The sequence below is a fragment of the Rhinatrema bivittatum genome, chromosome 4 (assembly GCF_901001135.1).
Source record: "Rhinatrema bivittatum chromosome 4, aRhiBiv1.1, whole genome shotgun sequence".
Lineage (NCBI taxonomy): Eukaryota > Metazoa > Chordata > Amphibia > Gymnophiona > Rhinatrematidae > Rhinatrema > Rhinatrema bivittatum.
In genome coordinates this window covers 276563602-276583218 of record NC_042618.1, presented here as the reverse complement: position 1 = coordinate 276583218, position 19617 = coordinate 276563602, and the positions used below count along the sequence as shown (strand labels likewise).

General features: G+C 47.7%; 1 protein-coding gene across 1 annotated transcript in view; it reads right to left on the bottom strand.

The window, feature by feature from the left end:
• Positions 1–19617, bottom strand: part of SCUBE1 (signal peptide, CUB domain and EGF like domain containing 1) — a 1434630-nt gene that overhangs the window by 422281 nt on the left and 992732 nt on the right. The window contains exon 12 of the mRNA XM_029600135.1: positions 3170–3289. Within this exon, the coding sequence (XP_029455995.1) occupies positions 3170–3289 (120 nt within the window). The remainder of the gene's footprint in view (positions 1–3169; positions 3290–19617) is intronic.

Below are 19617 nucleotides of genomic sequence, written 5' to 3'. Positions count from 1 at the left end.
CAAAATCAGCAGCCTGAGCGCGCCGAGCCGTGCAGCCTGCCTCCGTTCCCTCCGAGGCCGCTCCGAAATTGGAGCAGCCTCGGAGGGAACTTTCCTTCCACCCCCCACACCTTCCCCTCCCTTCCCCTACCCAACCCACCCTCCCTACCTTTGTTTTAAAAGTTATGCCGGCCGGCGTGCGATTCCCCGGCCCGGGAGGTGTTTCGGAGGACTCGGCCACGCCCCCGAAATGCTCCCGGGTCGGAACCACACCCGCGCCCCCACCCCCGAATGATGCGCTGCCGCGACAGGCCCCCGACATCATGTGTGCATGATCCCGTAAGGATCATGGGAAAGCCCTGGGACTTACGCCCATCCCGGGGCTTGCGTGCGCCGCTGAGCCTATTCAACATAGGCTCAGCGCGCGCAGGGGGAACTTGGGGCAGGTTTTTGGGGGGTACACGCGTACCCCTTTGAAAATCTTCCCCATACTGAATGAATTGTGGCAGGGGGAGGGAAGGCAGCAGAGTAAATGTTCACACAAGGAAGCAAAAAAGCTAGCACTGGTTCTGTGAATACCACGCAAAAATATTCATTTACGATATCTACAAGGGTAAGTCAGTAAGTAAGTCACAAATCTCTCTACTAAGGTAATAAAACATATATCTGTAATGTTGTCATATTCCATAGATGGCAGCACCTTAGAAGTGCTTATGTACATAAATAGTTATTTAAACTGTGCATGCGCAGGGGCTGTGTACACAAGGAAAATGGCTGCCGTGTTGACAGATTGTACGGTCGAAGAACAACGTGCTGTTGTCCGATTTTTATGGGCTAAGGGCTTAGTGGCAAAAGACATTCATAAAGAAATGTATCTAGCATATGGAGAGAAATGTCTCTCGCGTAAAGCAATTTATAACTGGACCGATAAATTTGCACAAGGAAATACCAATGTGAACGACAAAACCAGACCTGGTCGACCTGTAGAGATTGCGACAGAGGCAACTGGGAAGCAGGTTGAAGAGATGGTTCGCACTAACCGGAGGGTAACAATTGATGAAGTTGCCAAAGAAATTGGGTGTTCTCACAGATTAGCATATTCCTTAGTGCATGATGCATTGAACTTTCGCAAAGTCTGTGCAAGATGGGTTCCCAAACAGCTGACCAAAGACAATAAGAACAACTGGATGGGTGTCTGTTTGGAAAATCTCTGCCGTTATGCAAACGAAGGTGAATCAATGATGGTACATATTGTTACTGGTGATGAGTCGAGGGTGCACCACTATCAACCAGAAGCGAAACGCGATTCCATGCAGTGGAAGCATCCACTATCACCGACACCGAGAAAGTTCAAGCTTGTGCCTTCTGCAGGGACCGAGATGGGATACTCTTAACCAGTTTTCAGAAGTGTGGTGAATCTGTTAATTCGGCTTCCTACTGTACTACTCTATTAAAGCTTAAAGGAGCTATTCGTAGAAAATGCCCAGATCTGGAAAAAAGAAAAGTGCTGATTCTTCACGATAATGCCAGACCACACACTTCATATGAGACTCGTCAGACAATTGTGAACCTGCACTGGGAAGTTCTTGAACATCCACCATACAGTCCGGATTTGGCACCCAGCGATTTTCACTTGTTTGGCAAACTGAAAAGCCATCTGGGTGGTAAACATTTCACCAGCGATGAAGAAGTGGAACAAGAGGTGAAGCGCTGGTTACGATGCCAGCCAAAAGACTTTTACGCAGAAGGTTTTGATGGAGTTTTCAAACGCTGGGACAAATGTATAAATGTTTGCGGCGATTACGTTGAAAAGTAGTTGGTTTTTCCAGAAAAACTGTTTGTGACTATACTCTGTATATTTCACAGTAAATAATTCATCTTTTGCTTTTAAATAAATTTCATGAATATTAATCCCATGTATGTTTGTGACTTACTTACTGACTTACCCTCGTATTTTCTTCTCCTTCTCTTTGTTAAACTCGCCCATCCATTTACTTGTTACTATTCTCCTTTTGGTCTTCTTCTTTTCTCTTATTTGCCTTTACTGATTGGATAATATGCTCCTCTATTTAACCTATGACTATTTAATTGCCTGACTCTCTTTGTTTCTCCTGGTAATTTTGCCTGTCCCCCTTTCTCCATGTCTGTTCATATATTCCTGAATGTGATTCTTTTTGCATTCACATTTTATTATACTTCTTTACTGAAACTTAGTAGTCTCGTCATTCTCTCCCTCTTGTTAACATCCTTGACACAATAATTTGTTGTTATTCCAGTGCTTCTTTTTATTATTGTCTATAATTCCTCTCTATCTCTTAGATCCCCTACTCTTGACAAGGTTTCTATAACATAAGTATTCAGATTCTTTTTTTAAGTAATTATTATTCAGCAAAAATGCATAATACAATTTATAAACAAGAAACCCAGTTCCGCTGCCCTAACACTGTACATAGAAATCCAAGACTCTTATTCTAGTATAGTTTGCTTCAGATTCAGTGTTTATACTGAAGAACAAGACATGGTGAATCCTCGATTGACCTCTATAATATTTTCTCCATTTGTCAGTATCAGGTTCATTGCTACTCTGACATGAGTGGACTCCTCGACTATTTACTTGAGAAAGGTTCTTGCAAGAATTCCAGCAGTCCTCTGCTTCTAGCTGATCCAGCAGCTGCCACTCTCCAATCTATAGCTGATATATTTAGTTCCTTCATTAACATCACTTCATCTCTGCATGTAATTCTGTGGATGGCTTCTATTATGTCTATATCTACTTCTTCCTCTTGCGATTTAAATAGTTAAGAGAGTCAAAAGCTAAATAGTCTGGGTAATATAAATCTAATGCATTCCCATATTACCCAGGATCACAGAATTTAATATATTTATGCATAGGGAGATAATTATCAAAGCCAGTTCCATAGGTAAAATAGTGTTTTACCTGTGAAAAAGGCCTATTACAAAACTGTCCACCTGAAATGCAGGTGAAAACACTCTTATGGCTTATATGCACATATTTTTGAAAATGCAGATAAACATATGTGCATATATTTTCCCCAAAAAACTATGTACACACATTAGCAGATGCAAATGTGGGTGGGTACATTTAGTGGGATAATTTTCAAAGTGAAATTATGTAGGTAAAATCTATGTGTGCAGTTACAAAATGACCCCCAGACTGTACAATACAAACCTGAGATAAAGAGCGTATTGGATGGGCATGATAAGTAACAGCTCTCCATTCCTCCAGACTTGATGCAGACAAGTTGAGCCTTTGGAACTGGCTTTGCTTTTGGAAAACATTTCACCACGTCTGAGAAAGAGTGAATAAGAAAATTATACATTGTACAGAGAGAAGCTCTTAGTTGTACTATATGAAATATATATAATATGCTACTGAGGTAAAGCAAGATTGCTTAACTGCAATGGGTGTTCTCCATGGACAGTAGAACAAATCAGCTATACAAGTGGGTGGTGTTCCCCACTGCCACAGGGATGGAGCTCTCTCTCACATACTAATTTCTGTAGCTATAGGACCATACTTTACAAGGCCAATAGGGAGCTATGAGGATCATGGTCTTTCTCACTCTCTCTCTTTTTTTTCTATTTCAGCAATGTTCTTGGAATTAGAAGTATCAGAGGTTATGCATAAATGACTTCCCCTCTAGGATATGTCAAAGGTATCTGGGGCTAGGGATCCTTGTACTAGCCTCTGAGCAGTAAACCAGAAGTTTGTAGGGCATGGGGTTCCTTGGAATCAAAATATTGTCTTTAGCATACTGTAATGAAGTAACCATTCATGAGGTTGAAGAGGACTACTTAGTCCACCTGCTAATGTGTTTTTCCAAGTGAGATATATGTTGTCAACTGTATGTTTCTTAGAATGATCCAATCCCAATTTTGAGGGCCCGTTTGCATAGAATTCCTGAATCTGTTTCTTTTGCTTGCTTATATATAACATTGCTATTTGGTTGTCCTTTTGAATCTGGATTGTTGAATTCTTTAACCATGGTTCAAAGACTCTCAATGCTTTGAATATTACTTTTAGTTCTAACACATTTATATGGAGATCCATTTCCCAAGATGTCCAAACTCCTTGGGTGCATAGGTTGCCTAGATGTACTCCCCACTCTTGAATGGATGCATTCATTGTTAAAACATTTTGCACCTGGGGTGGATGGAAGGAAAGACCACAGGGAAGATTTATCAGCCAGGGCTATCATTTCAAGGAACATTTCAGATTGTTAGTTGAATTTTGTGAAACAATTGATGTGAATGTTGATTCCAACTATTATTTAAGTACCAATGTGCTAATGGAATGAAGTACACTGTAGCTGCCATATGACTTAATATTTTCATGAAAAATCTTGCTTTCACCCTGTGCTTTGCTGATAGTTCTTGGACTAAAGATACCAAAGTGTTCATCCTTTGTGTGGGAAGAAGCGCTTTCCCCCTCTCTGTGTTCAGAATTGCTCCTATAAACCCCAGCTGATGAGCTGGCATGAATTGGGACTTCTCCCAATTTATAATGAAACCTAGGATTTATAAGGCCTCCAGAATGAAAGGCATATCCAGCCTGGATTATTCACAAGATGTGATTGATATGAGCCAGTTGTCTATGTATAGAAAAAGAACATTGTTCATTCTCATATAAGCTGCCACAACTGTTGAGCATTTTGTGAACACTCTTGGAGCTGCTTCCAGTCTGAAGGAAGAGCTCTGGCCATCAAGACAGAAACATAGGAACTTCCTTGAACTCTGTGAATAGATTGGTGGCATTCTTAAAATCTAGGAGCCTCATTTACTAAGTATTTTTCCCATAGACACAGAATGTTGAGATTACTGCCTGATAATCTCCTTTTCCTTAGTGTAGACAGATGGACTCAGAACGAATGGGATAGTATCCGCGTGCTAGCAGTTGGAGACGGATCTGAAGTCAGCACGGGGGTATATATATCCCCACAGGAAGCGTAGCAACTCAGTAATCTTCCTTGCAAAAGCTGTTATGGAAATGTGTACTGATGCTCAGTAAAAAGTGAAAACAGGATTCCCCTGACCGATTGATAGTAGCTGGAGACTGCCAGCATTCACAACCGGAAGGCGTTAACACCAGGTAGAGTGTACGCTCTCATGGAACAGAAGACATGGCTTACCTTGAATCGGTGAAACCCATGTACACAGGCAGCTGGGCGGGATGCTGAGTCCATCTGTCTACACTAAGGAAAAGGAGATTATCAGGCAGTAATCTCAACATTTCCTGGCGTGTAGCCAGATGGACTCAGAACGAATGGGATGTACAAAAGCTTTACTCCCAGCCTGGGCGGGAGGCTGCCTGAGGCCCATGTAGTACCGCCCTCGCAAATGCTGAGTCCTCCCTGGCCTGGACATCCAGACGGTAGAATCTGGAGAAGGTATGGAGGGAGGACCACGTCGCCGCTTTACAGATGTCTGCAGGCGACAGCATCCTGGATTCAGCCCAGGATGTCGCTTGTGCTCTGGTAGAATGAGCCTTGACTTGTAGAGGCAGAGACTTCCCGGCTTCTACATATGCTGCTCTGATAACTTCTTTAATCCAGCAGGCGATGGTGGGCCGCGAGGCCGCTTCACCTTGCTTCTTCCCGCTGTGCAGGATGAACAGATGGTCCGTCTTTCGTAGTTGTGTCACTTCCAGATATCTGGGCAGCATTCTGCCAATGTTGAGATGGCGTAATAGACGCCCGTCTTCAGATTTCTTCAAACCCGCCGTGGTAGGCAAGGATATGGTTTGGTTAAGATGAAACTGTGAAACCACTTTCGGTAGAAAGGAGGGGACCGTCCGAAGAAGGATAGCCTCCGGAGTGATTCTGAGAAATGGATCACGGCAGGACAGTGCTTGTATCTCTGAGATGCGGCGGGCTGAACATACAGCCAGCAAGAACACCATCTTCAGGGTTAGAGAACAGAGAGACAGGCCCCGAAGGGGTCTGAAGGTGGACCCCGCAAGGAAATCCAAAACAAGGTTGAGGTTCCACAAAGGCACAGGCCACTTCAGTGGCGGACGAATATGCTTGACTCCTTGCAGGAAACGAGAAACATCTGGGTGCTTGCTATGGTCCCTCCTGGGACCATAGCAAGACAGCGCAGCCACCTGAACCTTGATGGAGCTGAGGGAGAGACCCTTCTGAAGTCCATCCTGCAGGAAATCCAACACAATAGGGATTGTGGTCGCATGTGGATTGGTGCCATGAGTGTCGCACCATGCTTCGAATACCCTCCAGATGCGAACGTAGGTGAGGGATGTGGAAAACTTGCGAGCTCGGAGGAGTGTATCAACCACGGGCTCCGAGTAACCTCTTTTCTTCAGTCTAGCCCTCTCAAGGGCCAGACCGTAAGAGAGAATTGAGCTGGATCCTCATGAAGAATGGGACCTTGATGTAGAAGGTCCCGAAGAGGAGGCAGGGGAAGGGGCTCCCCTGCCAGTAGTCTTCTCATGTCTGCATACCAGGGTCGTCTTGGCCAGTCTGGCGCCACTAGAAGGACTAGGCCCTGGTGCCTCTGAATCTTGCGGATGACAGCGCCTATCAGAGGCCACGGAGGAAAGGCGTACAGTAGAGTCCCTGGAGGCCACGGCTGAACCAGGGCATCGATTCCGTGTGAGCACGGGTCGCGCTTGCGGCTGAAGAATCTGGGTACTTGAGCATTGGACCCGTCTGCCAGGAGATCCATGGCCGGAAACCCCCAATGATCCACAATCATCTGGAAGGCCGAGGGTGAGAGCTGCCACTCTCCCAGATTTAGGCGTTCCCTGCTGAGGAAGCCTGCTGTGGTATTGTCCTTCCCGGCGATGTGGACGGCGGAGATGTCCTGAAGATTCACCTCCGCCCAAGTCATCAGAGGGGCGATCTCCAGAGACACCTGTCGGCTTCTGGTTCCGCCCTGACGATTGAGGTATGCCACCATGGTGGCGTTGTCGGACATCACTCTGACCGCCCTGTTCCGCAGTCTGTGGGCAAATTGAAGGCAGGCCAATCGGACAGCCCGGGCCTCTAGACGGTTGATGTTCCACGCCGCCTCTTCCCTGTTCCACCGCCCTTGTGCGGTGAGTTCTTCGCAGTGTGCGCCCCAGCCGCTTAGGCTGGCATCCGTGGTAGGCACAATCCACGTGGGTGAGGACATCTTCGATCCCCTGCTCATGTGGTTGGACTGCAACCACCACTGTAACTGGGTGCGCACTCGGGCAGGTAGAGGTAGGTGCGCAGAGTAGGTCCGCAGATGGGGACTCCAGCGAGAGAGCAGGGCGTGTTGGAGAGGCCTCATATGGGCCCTCGCCCAGGGCACCACTTCCAGGGTGGATGCCATGAGACCAAGAACCTGCAGATAATCCCAGGCGGTGGGTCGACTGGCTCCCATCAAAGACCGGATATGCTGCTGAAGGTTCAACGTCCTCTTGGTGGTGAGACTGACCGTGTCTGCCCGGGTGTCGAACTGTACTCCCAGGTATTCCAGGGACTGGGAAGGCTGTAGGCAGCTCTTGCCGAGGTTGATAACCCAGCCCAGGCTTTCCAGAAGGGCTATCACTCTGTCGGTGGTCCGAAGGCTCTCCTCTCGAGACTTCGCCCTGATCAGCCAGTCGTCTAGGTAGGGATGGACCAGAATTCCTTCCCGCCTGAGCGCCGCCGCTACTACTACCACCACCTTGGTGAATGTCCGTGGCGATGTCGCCAACCCAAAGGGCAGGGCCCGAAACTGGAAATGGCGGCCTAGAACCTTGACGCGTAGGTAGCGCTGATGATCCGGGTGGATCGGGATATGCAGGTATGTCTCTGACAGGTCTAATGCCGTGAGGAATTCCCCTGGCTGTACTGCGGCCTTGACGGAGCGTAGAGTTTCCATGCGAAACCGCGGGACCCGTAAGTAGCGATTAACTGACTTGAGGTCCAGGACGGGCCGAAATGTACCCCCTTTCTTGGGTACAATGAAATAGATGGAATAATGGCCAGAATTCACTTCCCAGGCAGGTACTGGGATGATGGCTTTCAAGGACATGAGTCTTGCCAGGGTAGCTTCCAATGCTGTCTTCTTGTGTGCGGGACACGAAGATTCCACAAACTTGTCCGGAGGGAGATGATGAAAGTCCAGATAATATCCCTCCCGGATAACGGCGAGAACCCACTGGTCCGATGTAATCTCGACCCATCTGGGGTAGAAGAGGGTCAACCTGCCCCCTATGGCTCCGTCCCCCAGATGAATCGGCGGATTCTCATTGGGAGGCGCGGCCAGGACCTGAACCCGGGCCCGCTCTCCTCCTGCGCTGCTTGGTCCGAAAGGACTGATTCCCGGCTGGAGGACGTGGTGCCTGGTAACGACTCCTGTAAGGAACGAAACGCTGGGAACTCCTGCCCCTGGAGGGCCTTGGAAAGGCGCGCTGGCCCCTTCGGAACCGATCTTCCGGCAATCTGGGCACTGGAGAGGCGCCCCATGCACTGGCCAGTTTATCAAAGTCGCTGCCAAATAGAAAGGAGCCCTTGAAGGGCAATCTGGTGAGGCGGGTTTTAGAAGGCGCATCAGCCGACCATCTTCGGATCCAGAGCTGCCTCCTGGCCGCTACGGAGGATGAAATCCCTTTAGCGGTTGTCCGTACCAGGTCAGATGCCGCATCCGTAAGGAACGAAAGAGCAAATTCCATGTCCGCCGCTGGAGCGTTGTTCCTAACCTGTGACAAACAGGCACGCGTCACCACCGTGCAGCAGGTGGCGATCCGTAAAGATAAAGCCGCCACCTCAAAGGCCTGACGCAGAATGGCGTCCAGTCGTCGATCATGCGGCTCCCTGAGGGCCGTCCCCCCTTCAACTGGAATGGTAGTGCGCTTGACCACCGCACTAATCAAGGCGTCCACCTGAGGGCACGCCAGCAGATCCTGGATAGCCGGCGCCAATGGGTACATGCTCGTCAGAGCCCGACCCCCTTTGAAGGCAGCCGCTGGAGCCGCCCATTCTAAATCAATCAGTTGTTGCGCCGCCTGTAAGAATGGAAAATGGCGGGCCGTAGGACGAAGACCTTCCAGTAGGGGGTTCTGCGCAGAAGGTATCGAAGCGCTGGGACCTGTAATATCCAATTCCGCCAGACACTGAGACACCAGGTCGGAGAGATCCTCCTTAGGGAAGAACCGCCTCATGGTTCGATATGGCTCAGTCCCTGGAGGGAGGTCCCCCTCGTCCGGGAGTTCGGACTCATCCTGCGAGACCTCCTGGGCTGACTGATCTGGGCTATCCATCGGTGGGAAGTCCCGCTCGCGATAAGGTTGTGAAGGCCCAGGAACCGGATCTGCAGGAGCTGCCCCCGGAGCAGCCGCCGCAGGCGCAGCCACCACAGGAACTACAGGAACCGTAGGGCCTGGATGGGCAGCCATTTGCATCTGTACAAAAGCATGAATTCCCTTAAAGAGATCCACCCAGGAAATGGAAGCAGCCTCTAAGCGCCGGGGTACAAAGGAAAAAAAAGCCGCGCCTATTACGGGCGCAGAGTACCGGAGCCAGGCCCTACGAGGGCGTCCTCCACGGCGTGCCACGCCGCCGCCGATCCTCTGTGCTTCGGAGACCCGTAGGAAGAGACGTACTCCGTACCAGGTTCGGCGCGTCCCAGCTGGAACACAGGCGGTCTCCGGCTGCGGGGGAAGGGATCACCTCACCACCGCAATTTGAGGAAATGCACCCGCTACCTCGTCCACGCCGGGACCGAGGGCCTCGTATACCTCACGCGGACTGCGTCCGGGGACAGTGTCACTGCCGCGCTTCGGCAGGATCGAGGACTTTCCCACCGGGGGAGCACGTTAATCACCCCGGGAGCTCGCTGGGGGAGGAACCCGTGGGTATCTACCGCAGGAGCGCGGGGCTCTAAGTCGAAGAGACAGGAAAAACGAATCTAAAATGAGAAGAAAAGAGAAAAATTAAAGTAGTCTTGGAAAGCACGCTCAACTAGCGTGCAGGCACTCCAAACTGCTTTGGAGACGGAAATTACTGAGTTGCTACGCTTCCTGTGGGGATATATATACCCCTGTGCTGACGTCAGATCCGTCTCCAACTGCTAGCACGCGGATACTATCCCATTCGTTCTGAGTCCATCTGGCTACACGCCAGGAAATGGAAGAATGCTTAGTAAATCAGGCCCTAGGTTTGTTAACCAATTTCCTATTTCCAGATGAGGGAAAATGGTATCTACAGAGGTCATCCTGAATTTTTTTTGTATTTAGGAACAAATTTAGCTCTCTGAGATCCAAAATCAAAAGGAGGCTGCCCGATTTTATTTTAGAGTTAGGAAATTTTGGAATAGAAACCTATCCTATTTTCCTCTTGTCGAACAGCACTTGAGGACAGCTGGGCTTTTACATCTTAGTTGAGAACTTGCAATTGATCTGCTGAGGGGCAATGTAATTTGGGAACCATCTGTGATGGTAAGGTCTGAAAATTTAGGTAATAATCATGCATATTTGCACAATCTAACTGTCCATTGTTATCATGGACCATTGTCAGTAAGAATATGTTAGTCTTCCCCCTACTGGAAGATTATGAAAAAGTGTAGGATGACTGTTGTCCTGATAGTCAAAAACTAGTGTTTGGTTTTTGGGGTATTGGCTGAGTTTGTCTCTACTGCTGTCTGTCCTATTTCTAGTTCTAGACTTTGGTTGTTTTTTGTTTGATTGAGGTTTTGTTGTTGAGGCAGATTGTATTGTCTATAATAGCTATATGGCTGATATCTACATTGAGAGTAATAATATGGAGGGGCCAAGATGGAATCTTGAGAGGATAAGCTAGATGAGCTCTGTACTTTCCTGAATTATTTCCTTATTCTATTTTTCCTATTATCATGATGAAATACAAAGGGAAGCTGTGGGGAATTAACCCCATTCACCCCAATGCATTGGGTTGTGATACCAGAACTTTTCCAGACTTCTTTATCATCTTCAGGATCAGGCTCTGTTGTTGCCATGGTTAAAGGGAGCAGTGCAGTGGCTTGGGACAGACACTGATGTGTTGCTGAGTTCTGATACCAGATCTCCCCCATCCTGGCATTCTTCGCATCAGTGCTGCTGGTTTGCATCTAAGCTCAATTTAGCAATGACCTGGATGGACATGCAGATGGGTTAGCTGTTCCTAAAGGTTCAGTGTTGGAGGCGGCCAAATTGAGTGCACTGGGGAGTTTGCAACATTTGGATGGCAGAGGTGATAACCAGGAGAGTGAAGATGTTAGATTCCTGCCAGGGGCGGATTGTGAGAAAATAGTGGCCCGGGGAATTTTTCTCCATACTGGCTCATGGGTACCCAATTACACATACAATATAATTTACATATATAATGTACATATATATGCACACACCCCTTAAAACATTTTTTAAAAAAAGCTACCCGGCACGCACATGTTATAAAATCCATGGTCCCAAATACAGAATAAAAAAAGAGACCATGAAGCATAAATAGAAACCTGCAGACAAAAAATGAAAAGGAAACTGCAACAAGACAGACACTGTATGTAGTGCAACTTGTGGGGGGAGAGACCCACAAACTAGCTCCTCTCTCTCTCTCACAGGCACACACTCTAACATGGACATGTTCTCTGTCATATATGCACCTCTCTCACTCTTTCATGCATGCTCTCTTTTATGCACGCCCTCCCTCTCCTAATCACACGCATGCTCTCTCTCTCTCTTATGCACTCCCTCCTATTCACGTACATGCTCTTCCTCAAGCACTATCACCCTCTCTCTACTGCACTCTCTCCTGCACTCCCTCCTCTCTTATACATACACATGTTTCCTCACCAGGGTTATCTCTCTCTCACCTTCCTTCTGCTACCAGCTGGACGGGATTTATTTATTTGGCTACCAGCCCTCCTTCTCTCCCCTGTCCCTTCTTCCTTTGGCTGTGATGGCCCCTACTAGGTCTCTCCCTCTCTTCCATGCCAGGCCTAATTCTGTCCTCCCTACTCACCCACACACCTTCTTTCCTTTTCCTCCCCCCCCCCCCCCCCCCCACTCATCCAATATTCTTCCTCTTCTTCGGTTGTCTTTCTGCTGGGGGGAGGAGAGAGCCTTGCTAGCACCCATCTTCTTTATGTTCTCTCCCTTCACTCACCTCTCATATTCCCTCCTACACATTCATTTCCTTCCCACCTTTCCCTCTCATCTCTCCCCTCTCTTCATTTAAGCCTCATATTCCATACCTTCTGCCTTCTTTTCCCTTTCTCATTCTCTCAACCTTCTCACTCCCTTCACCTCGATTCCTCTCTCATCCTGTCCTGTCCCTTCTTCCTTAACTCAGTTGTCTTTCGCTGGGGGGGACGGACCGGGGCCTGGCCTTCTTACCAGCAGCTCTTCTTTGGAGCAGCTCAAGTCCCGGCCTCACTTCCAGGGGGGAGTACTGAAACTACTGCTTCTGGGCCTCTTCCCTACTTTTTTGCAGCCTCTCCACCTATCTTGATGAAGGGCAGGCAGGGCTGAGGAAGATAGTGATCTCTTGCAGCCTGCACTAACAGCCACTCGGTGCCACCGCAGAGTCGAGACCACATGACCAGCTAGACCGGCCCACCGGGGGAAGCCCGATCCCCCAATAGGCCAATCCACCCCTGGGATGGGAATAAATAAAGCTTGGGAGTAACCTGCAGGGAGCGGCAGTTACTACCTTGGGAAGCTTGCTGGGCAGACTAGATGGACCATTTTGGTCTTTTTCTGCTGCCATTAGAGATCTGAATTGTGTGCCAGATCGTCTTAACGATCAGATTCGGCTGGGGGGGTGGAAAAATCTGATCATTAAGATATGTGAATTGGAATCATTTCCGATTCCAATTCACATCGCTAATTTTTTTTTTAGGGAGGCCCGCGCCGCTAAAAAAAAACAACCCACCCGACCCTTTAAATCGACCCCACCCTCCTGACCCCCCCAAAACCTTTTAAAATTACCTGGTGGTCCAGGGGGGCCTCGGGGGGCCTTGGGGAGAGATCCAGAGGGGCCTCGGGGAGAGGAGAGATCCAGGGGGGCCTCTGGGAGAAATTTCCCATTCCCAGGCATCAGCTGTTCTAAAAAAAAATGGCACCGATGCCCCTTTTCCCTTACCATGTGACAGGGTATCCGTGCCATTGGCCGGCCCCTGTCACATGGTAGGAGCACTGGATGGCCGGCGCCATCTTTAAAGATGGCGCCGGCCATCTTTACTCATCAGCCCCTATTATACTCATACATATATACATATTTTACTCATCAGGGGCTGATGAGTAAAGATGGCGCCGGCCATCTAGTGCTCCTACCATGTGACAGGGGCCGGCCAATGGCACGGATACCCTGTCACATGGTAAGGGCAAAGGGGCATCGGCGCCATTTTTTTTTTAGAACAGCTGATGCCTGGGAATGGGAAATCTCTCCCCGAGGCCCTCCTGGATCTCTCCTCTCCCCAAGGCCCCCCTGGATCTCTCCCTGAGGCCCCCCTGGACCACTAGGTAATTTTAAAAGGTTTTGGGGGGGTCGATTTAAAGGGTGGGGTAGGTTGTTTTTTTTATCGGGCCATCGGCGCCATTTTAATTAGTGGCAGCCAAAATGGCGCCAATGGCCCGAGAGTGGGAGATCGCGCCGGGACCCCCCCCCCCACTGGACCACCAGGTAATTTAACATTTTGGGGGGGTTCGGGAGGGTGGGGGAGGGTAAGGAATTGGTTTTAAAGGGTCGGGGTGGGTTTAGGGGTTGTTTTGGTGTGCCGGTTTTCCCGCCCTCCCCCAAACAATTCCCGTGCCCTATTTAACAATACAATACAAATGCCCCTGACGATAAATCGGGGGCATTTGTATTGTATCGTGCACTCTAACGATTTAGGACAATTTTAAAATTATCTGACGATAATTTTAATCGTTCAAAAACGATTCACATCCCTAGCTGCCATTACTATGTTACAATGAATACACTGAGATGATTTGCCCAAAAGAATCAGTTTGGAAGGTACCCAAAAGGGATGAACCCGATCTTACCTAAATCATACTATGAGCTTATATCATTATATCCTGATATCCAGCTGCCTCTAGCTTGGCAAAAATCCACAGCTGGTACAATTTCTAGGCAGCAGAAGCTCTGTTTAGCATTCATAATTATTATTACTCCATTTTAGCATTGTCACAAGAGCAGGAGAGTAAACATCTGTTTGTTTTATATAGAGGTCAGAGTTTCTCCTCCCTGCAGGTCAACTGCACCACAAACATTTCCAGGAATGTCTCATCCCAGGGGAATTGTTCATGTTTGGACTATGTCAGAGCAGACATAATTCTTATTTTGATATTTTTTTAAGGGGCTATTTGAAAATATAAACAGCAGTGAGTTATTCTAACATATGATTTTTATTGTAATGGGTAAGTTACAGGTCACAGGGCTTTCTTGTGGATTTTTTTTTTTAATGCAGTAAGGAACTGGGGAACCTTTTGGGGAAAGGGGAGTCTTTTCCGAAGGATGGGCTCCACCTTAACCAGGGTAGAACCAGGCTGCTGGCACTAACCTTTAAAAAGGAGATAGAGCAGTTTTTAAACTAGAACAAAGGGGAAAGCCGACGGTCACTCAGCAGTGCATGGTTCAGAGGGAGGTATCTTCAAAGGATACTAATGAAGCATTAGAGTTAGGGGATCCCAACAGAGAGGTTCCACTAATAACAAAAGTAGTCCAAGTGCCTGTAATTAAAAACTCACCCGAGTTAAAAGATTCCAGTTTACCCCGGACAACTGAAAAGCAGAATGTTAATACAAACAAAAAGCACACTTTACAATGTTTATATGCTAATGCCAGAAGTCTAAGAAGTAAGATGGGAGAATTAGAGTGTATAGCAGTGAATGAAGACATAGACTTAATTGGCATATCAGAGACATGTGGAACGAGGATAACCAATGGGATAGTGCTATACCGGACAAGCATCTTGGTGGTGGAGTGGCGCTGTATGTCCAGGATAAAGAGCCTGCATGAGACTAGGGGCCAGATTTTAAAAAGCCTACGAGGAGATCACGTGATGTGTTGAGCCAGGTGGACGTGTCTCTCACTGGCTCCAGGGCTCACTCCTCTTAGCGCGATCCATCACAGCGCGCAAAATACTATTTTAGAGTTGCTAATATCCTGGTGGACGGTGCTTATGTCCATCGTTCGATTTATGAACAAAACTTCGCCAGTGATGACTTCTAAAGGGGGAAAGCATGAGAAGGAAAAACCAAGGGCTCCCAAAACTAAGATGGTGGCCGTCAGTGATGGTGAGTCTCCCTCCTCTCCCACGGCACTTACGATCGCAGACATAAAGGAAGCGATTAAGGAAGCCCTGGACGACAAGTTGACTTTCATAACGTCCCAGTTAGGGGAAGTTAAAGATACTAAATCTGCGCTTCACCCCCGGCTGGATCAAGCTGAAAGCCAGATCTCTTTGCTAGAAGACAACGCGACCATGAGTGCGAGCAAAATGGCGGATCGGGATAAGCAATTGCTAACCCTGCACGCAAAAGTGGATGAGCTGGAAAATAGAGCTCGGCGGGATAACCTCCGTTTCTTAGGTTTTCCTCTCTGCACTTTGCTAGAAGAGTGGATCCCCGAAGCAATGGCGCTCCCTCATTTAGAAGGGAAACTGGTCGTGGAACGGGCGCACCGACTCGGGGTGAAGAAGGCGGCTGCGGGACGACCAAGGCTGATTATCGCAAAAATTTTAAACTCAGCCCACAAGTCCGAGATTTGGCGGGCCTCCTGCATGAGATCAGAGCTGCGGTATCAAGACCATCCCATCCGAGTGTTTCAAGATTACTCGGCAGCAGTCTCTGAAGCTTGCTGGAGCTTCACGCCAATTTGCTCTACCCTTCATAATCGGGGTATAAAATTCTCTCTGCTGTTCCCTACACACCTGCGAGTTTGGCACTCTGACCAAGTGCATTATTTTGAGACACCAGCAGCAGTGCAAGCTGTTTTGGACACTGCCTAGTTGATCTGGGGCTTTATTGTAGGCTGATGTCCTGGAAGTACCCAGTTCTTGGTTTTTTTCTCTCGGAATTTAGGAGTGGCACCCCCGCCCTGTGATTTGAATCTGGCTGGGGGACTACTCAACCAGGACCTTATTGTTTGAACGAGCGACATACTTGTTCCGGTTTCCTTCTTCAACTGTTTTCTCATTGGTGGATATGCTAGCTTCACAGGACTCGGACATGTGAGGATGGCCTGCTACATACGGTTGGAAATATTTTTCTATCTCAGAAACCGGAGGTGTGTGTGGGGTGGGCAACTGAAGGCGTGGTGCTTGCTGACCTATGACATGTGGGGGAGCCGGACTGCTCCTTTATGAGACCCGTCACACAAAGAACACCTGCCATTTCTGTTACTGACTGCTGGGGAGTTGCGAATCTCAACGACTTGAGAATTCCCGACAATGCTGGGGTCCCCTGTTTAAGCTGGATTCTACAGTTGTTTGTACCCAGCTCCTCTCCCCCTTTTTTTTTTCTCTGGGAGATTCAATTCCGACCACCAAGCGACTCATACTGTACTCTGTCGCTGCTGCATTCATAATTTTGGAGTTCTCTGCCCGGGGCTGCATAGGCCACACTACCAGACCCCCAGTGCTCAGGAGGTAATCAGACAGTGCGCGTTTCCTCTGTTTGTCGGGTCAGAGGTTTGCACCGGGGGACTCTTTCTTCAAGTTCTACTTCCTTTCTCTTCCTTCTTATGTGGTCTGGACTTGTAGATACCCGCTGGATCGCCCTCTCTAGAGCACAAATAGTGGTCTTCCTGTCCTAAGATATGGATTACAGAATTGGCCAGATCACATTTTCCACTTTTAAGTTGGCGGGGCTATTCGGCTCTCTGGTTTTTTTTCTGTGCGGTCCGAAGTGTTTGCTCTGCAGCTACCCCTCAGATTCATAACAATCGGAGCCTCTGCAATAGTCCCTGGGACCAGCTCATGGGGGCACTGTGGGGGCTTGACTCTCTCGAGGGTACTTGGGGAGCAGAACTGCTGAGCTATAATTGCAGCTAGCTGCGGACAGTGGGGTATGGTCACAGTAGTCTCCCACCCTGATTATTATTATTATTATTTTTTTTTTTTTATCAATTTTAAACTTTACAGCAAGTCAAAAAGCTCACTTACAGAAAATGAGAATACAATATCAAAGTAATACTATTACAAAATATTTAAACCTTCAACTAATCCAAATTTGCATTCTCCTATAAAGAAACTTTAAGAGGAGGCAGAAATAAAAGGAATAACTCACTGAAAAAACATGCAAGTAATAAGCTTAATGCAGAAAAAGGCATTAATTTATATTATGATCCTATCCCTCGGGTGTTGACACGGAGGTAACAATTACCCTCCTAGCATTGATAAATGATTTTAACTGCTCAGCATAGTAGAAAATAAAACATTCTTTTGATGATTTTACGGCACATTTGCAAGGGTATTTTAAAACATATGAAAATCCTAATGCAATTACTTGAGATCTCAATACAAGGAATTCTCGTCTCCTGTCTTGAGTGACAGGAGCGAAATCTGGAAAAGCACATATCTGAACTCCCCTGAAGGAGAGATCATTATTTCTAAAATATCTTTTCATAATTTCAGTGAGGTCTCTTTCAGAAATAAAGGAAACCATTAATGTGGCATATTCGTAGAATTCAGCAGTAGAATCCTCTAGAAATGTGGTCAAGTTCCCTTTATTTCCACTTATCTGTAGCATTTCTCTATTTCTTGCTGATACAGGAAGGTAATATAACTTATTCACTGAAGGGAGTTCTCCTTCTTGAAATTTCAGAACTTCAATGAAATATTTCTTAAGTGTGATATAGGGAAGCTCACCAACAATCTTGGGGAAATTAAAAAACCTCAGGTTTAAGTGTCTCGAGAAATTCTCTAGATACTCCAACCTTCGTGACACCACATTAATGTCTTGTAACCATTTTTGCATTGCATTCTTGGGATTTCACTATGCCAGCCTCCACTGTTTCCAGTCTCAGCTTAATTTCTTCCATCTGATAGTCGTGAGTCTTCATTTTTTGCTCGACAACTTCTAATTTATCTTGGTACTTCCCGATCGAATTCACCAATGCAGCCATTATATCCCAAATAACCTCCAAGGTGATCCTTTCTGGCTTACAGGGCATCCGAAAGCGGGTTTTTAAAGATAACTCACCCGTTTTCTCCATTGGAGATATTCCAGCCAGCAAATCTTCCCCTTCTAATGGTGCTGCCGCTCCTTCCAACTCCTCAGTCTCCCTCTCCTGAGTCGGAGTAGACGGAGGCGCAGAATTCAAACTTTGCACTCCTGATGGTTGCTGGCACACTGAGAATTGTATCGGAGTTCCAGAATCTGCCGCCCTCTGACCTCCTCCCGTTGGCGTTGCACACACCTCGTCATGGGTCAGTGACCCAGCGGCCTGAGAATGACTGGTAAGCGAGGCAATTTCGGGCTTACGAGGATCTGGGGGACTCAGCATGACTTCTCCTAGTGAGACCATCGCTCCCTCGGTGGTTCCCACAATGGAGACCTCTCCTCCCGTTTCGAGTGCCTTTGCAGGTACGTATGAGGTAATTAATCATTGAGTAGCCATTGCCTCCAATTCCGAAGGAAAGATTCGGAGCTTTCCTTTCCTTTTTGCAGGCATTTTTCTGACACCAAAAGTTGCAAGTAACGGAGCTCAACATATCCGTGCCTGCCTACACTGCCGTCTTGCCTCCCCACCCTGATTATTTGACTGTGTCTCTCATGTCTCGAGTTTATTGTATATTCACTGTGTTTTGACTGTTTTTTTGGACTACAGGTCATCCCTATCATACCAATGTTGGGGTCTCTGTTTGTGTACTACATTCTTGGGGGCCTTCTGTTATTGCCTGTGTTTCACACTGATGGGCTGGAGTTTATGATCTGTTCCCCTCAGATGGTCCTACTATAATGCCTTTACTTGGGATGAGATCTTGTGGGACTCCGTTGTATGAACAATGTAGACTCTGGAACTGGGGTGGACCCTGGACACATCAATACTGGATCTCCGAGTCTCCTTAGTAGGGGACTGCATGGCATGGGGGTTGGGAATCAGAGGGGGATGGGAAGGGGAAGATGGGAGGGGGTATGGGGGGGGGAGAAGGTAAGGTGGTATAGTGGGGGGGGGGGTTGATAGGAGGTGGGGGATAGGGGATAGGGTGGGTTTGGAAGGAGGGTATGTAGGTAGATTCGACCAGGTTTGTGAGCTACTTCAGTTGGCCTTTCATTGCATGCTAACCCACTTCCATTGGAAGGCAGACTTCTTGTGTGGGGACCTCAGCTGGGAGGGTTCCCACAGGGAAAATCAGAATCACTCAGCAATGGTGTTCTTATGTGAGGATCCATGAGTAATTCTACCCGCTTTATTTCCTGGAATGTTTGCGGGCTTAATTCCCCTATCAAGCGCTCTAAGGTGTTTAATCTTTTGAAGAAAAAATCTGCAGCGGTGGCTTTTTTGCAAGAAACTCACCTTACAGATCTTGAGCATGCGAAACTTCATCGCACTTGGGTGGGGGAAGTAAGATTTGCATCGGCCTCCTCTAAGTTGGCGGGGGTCGCAATCTTACTTAATAAGCAACTCCCCATCAAAATTTACAAGGAGGTAAAGGACCCCCAGGGTCGCTATCTCATTCTGGTCACCGAGC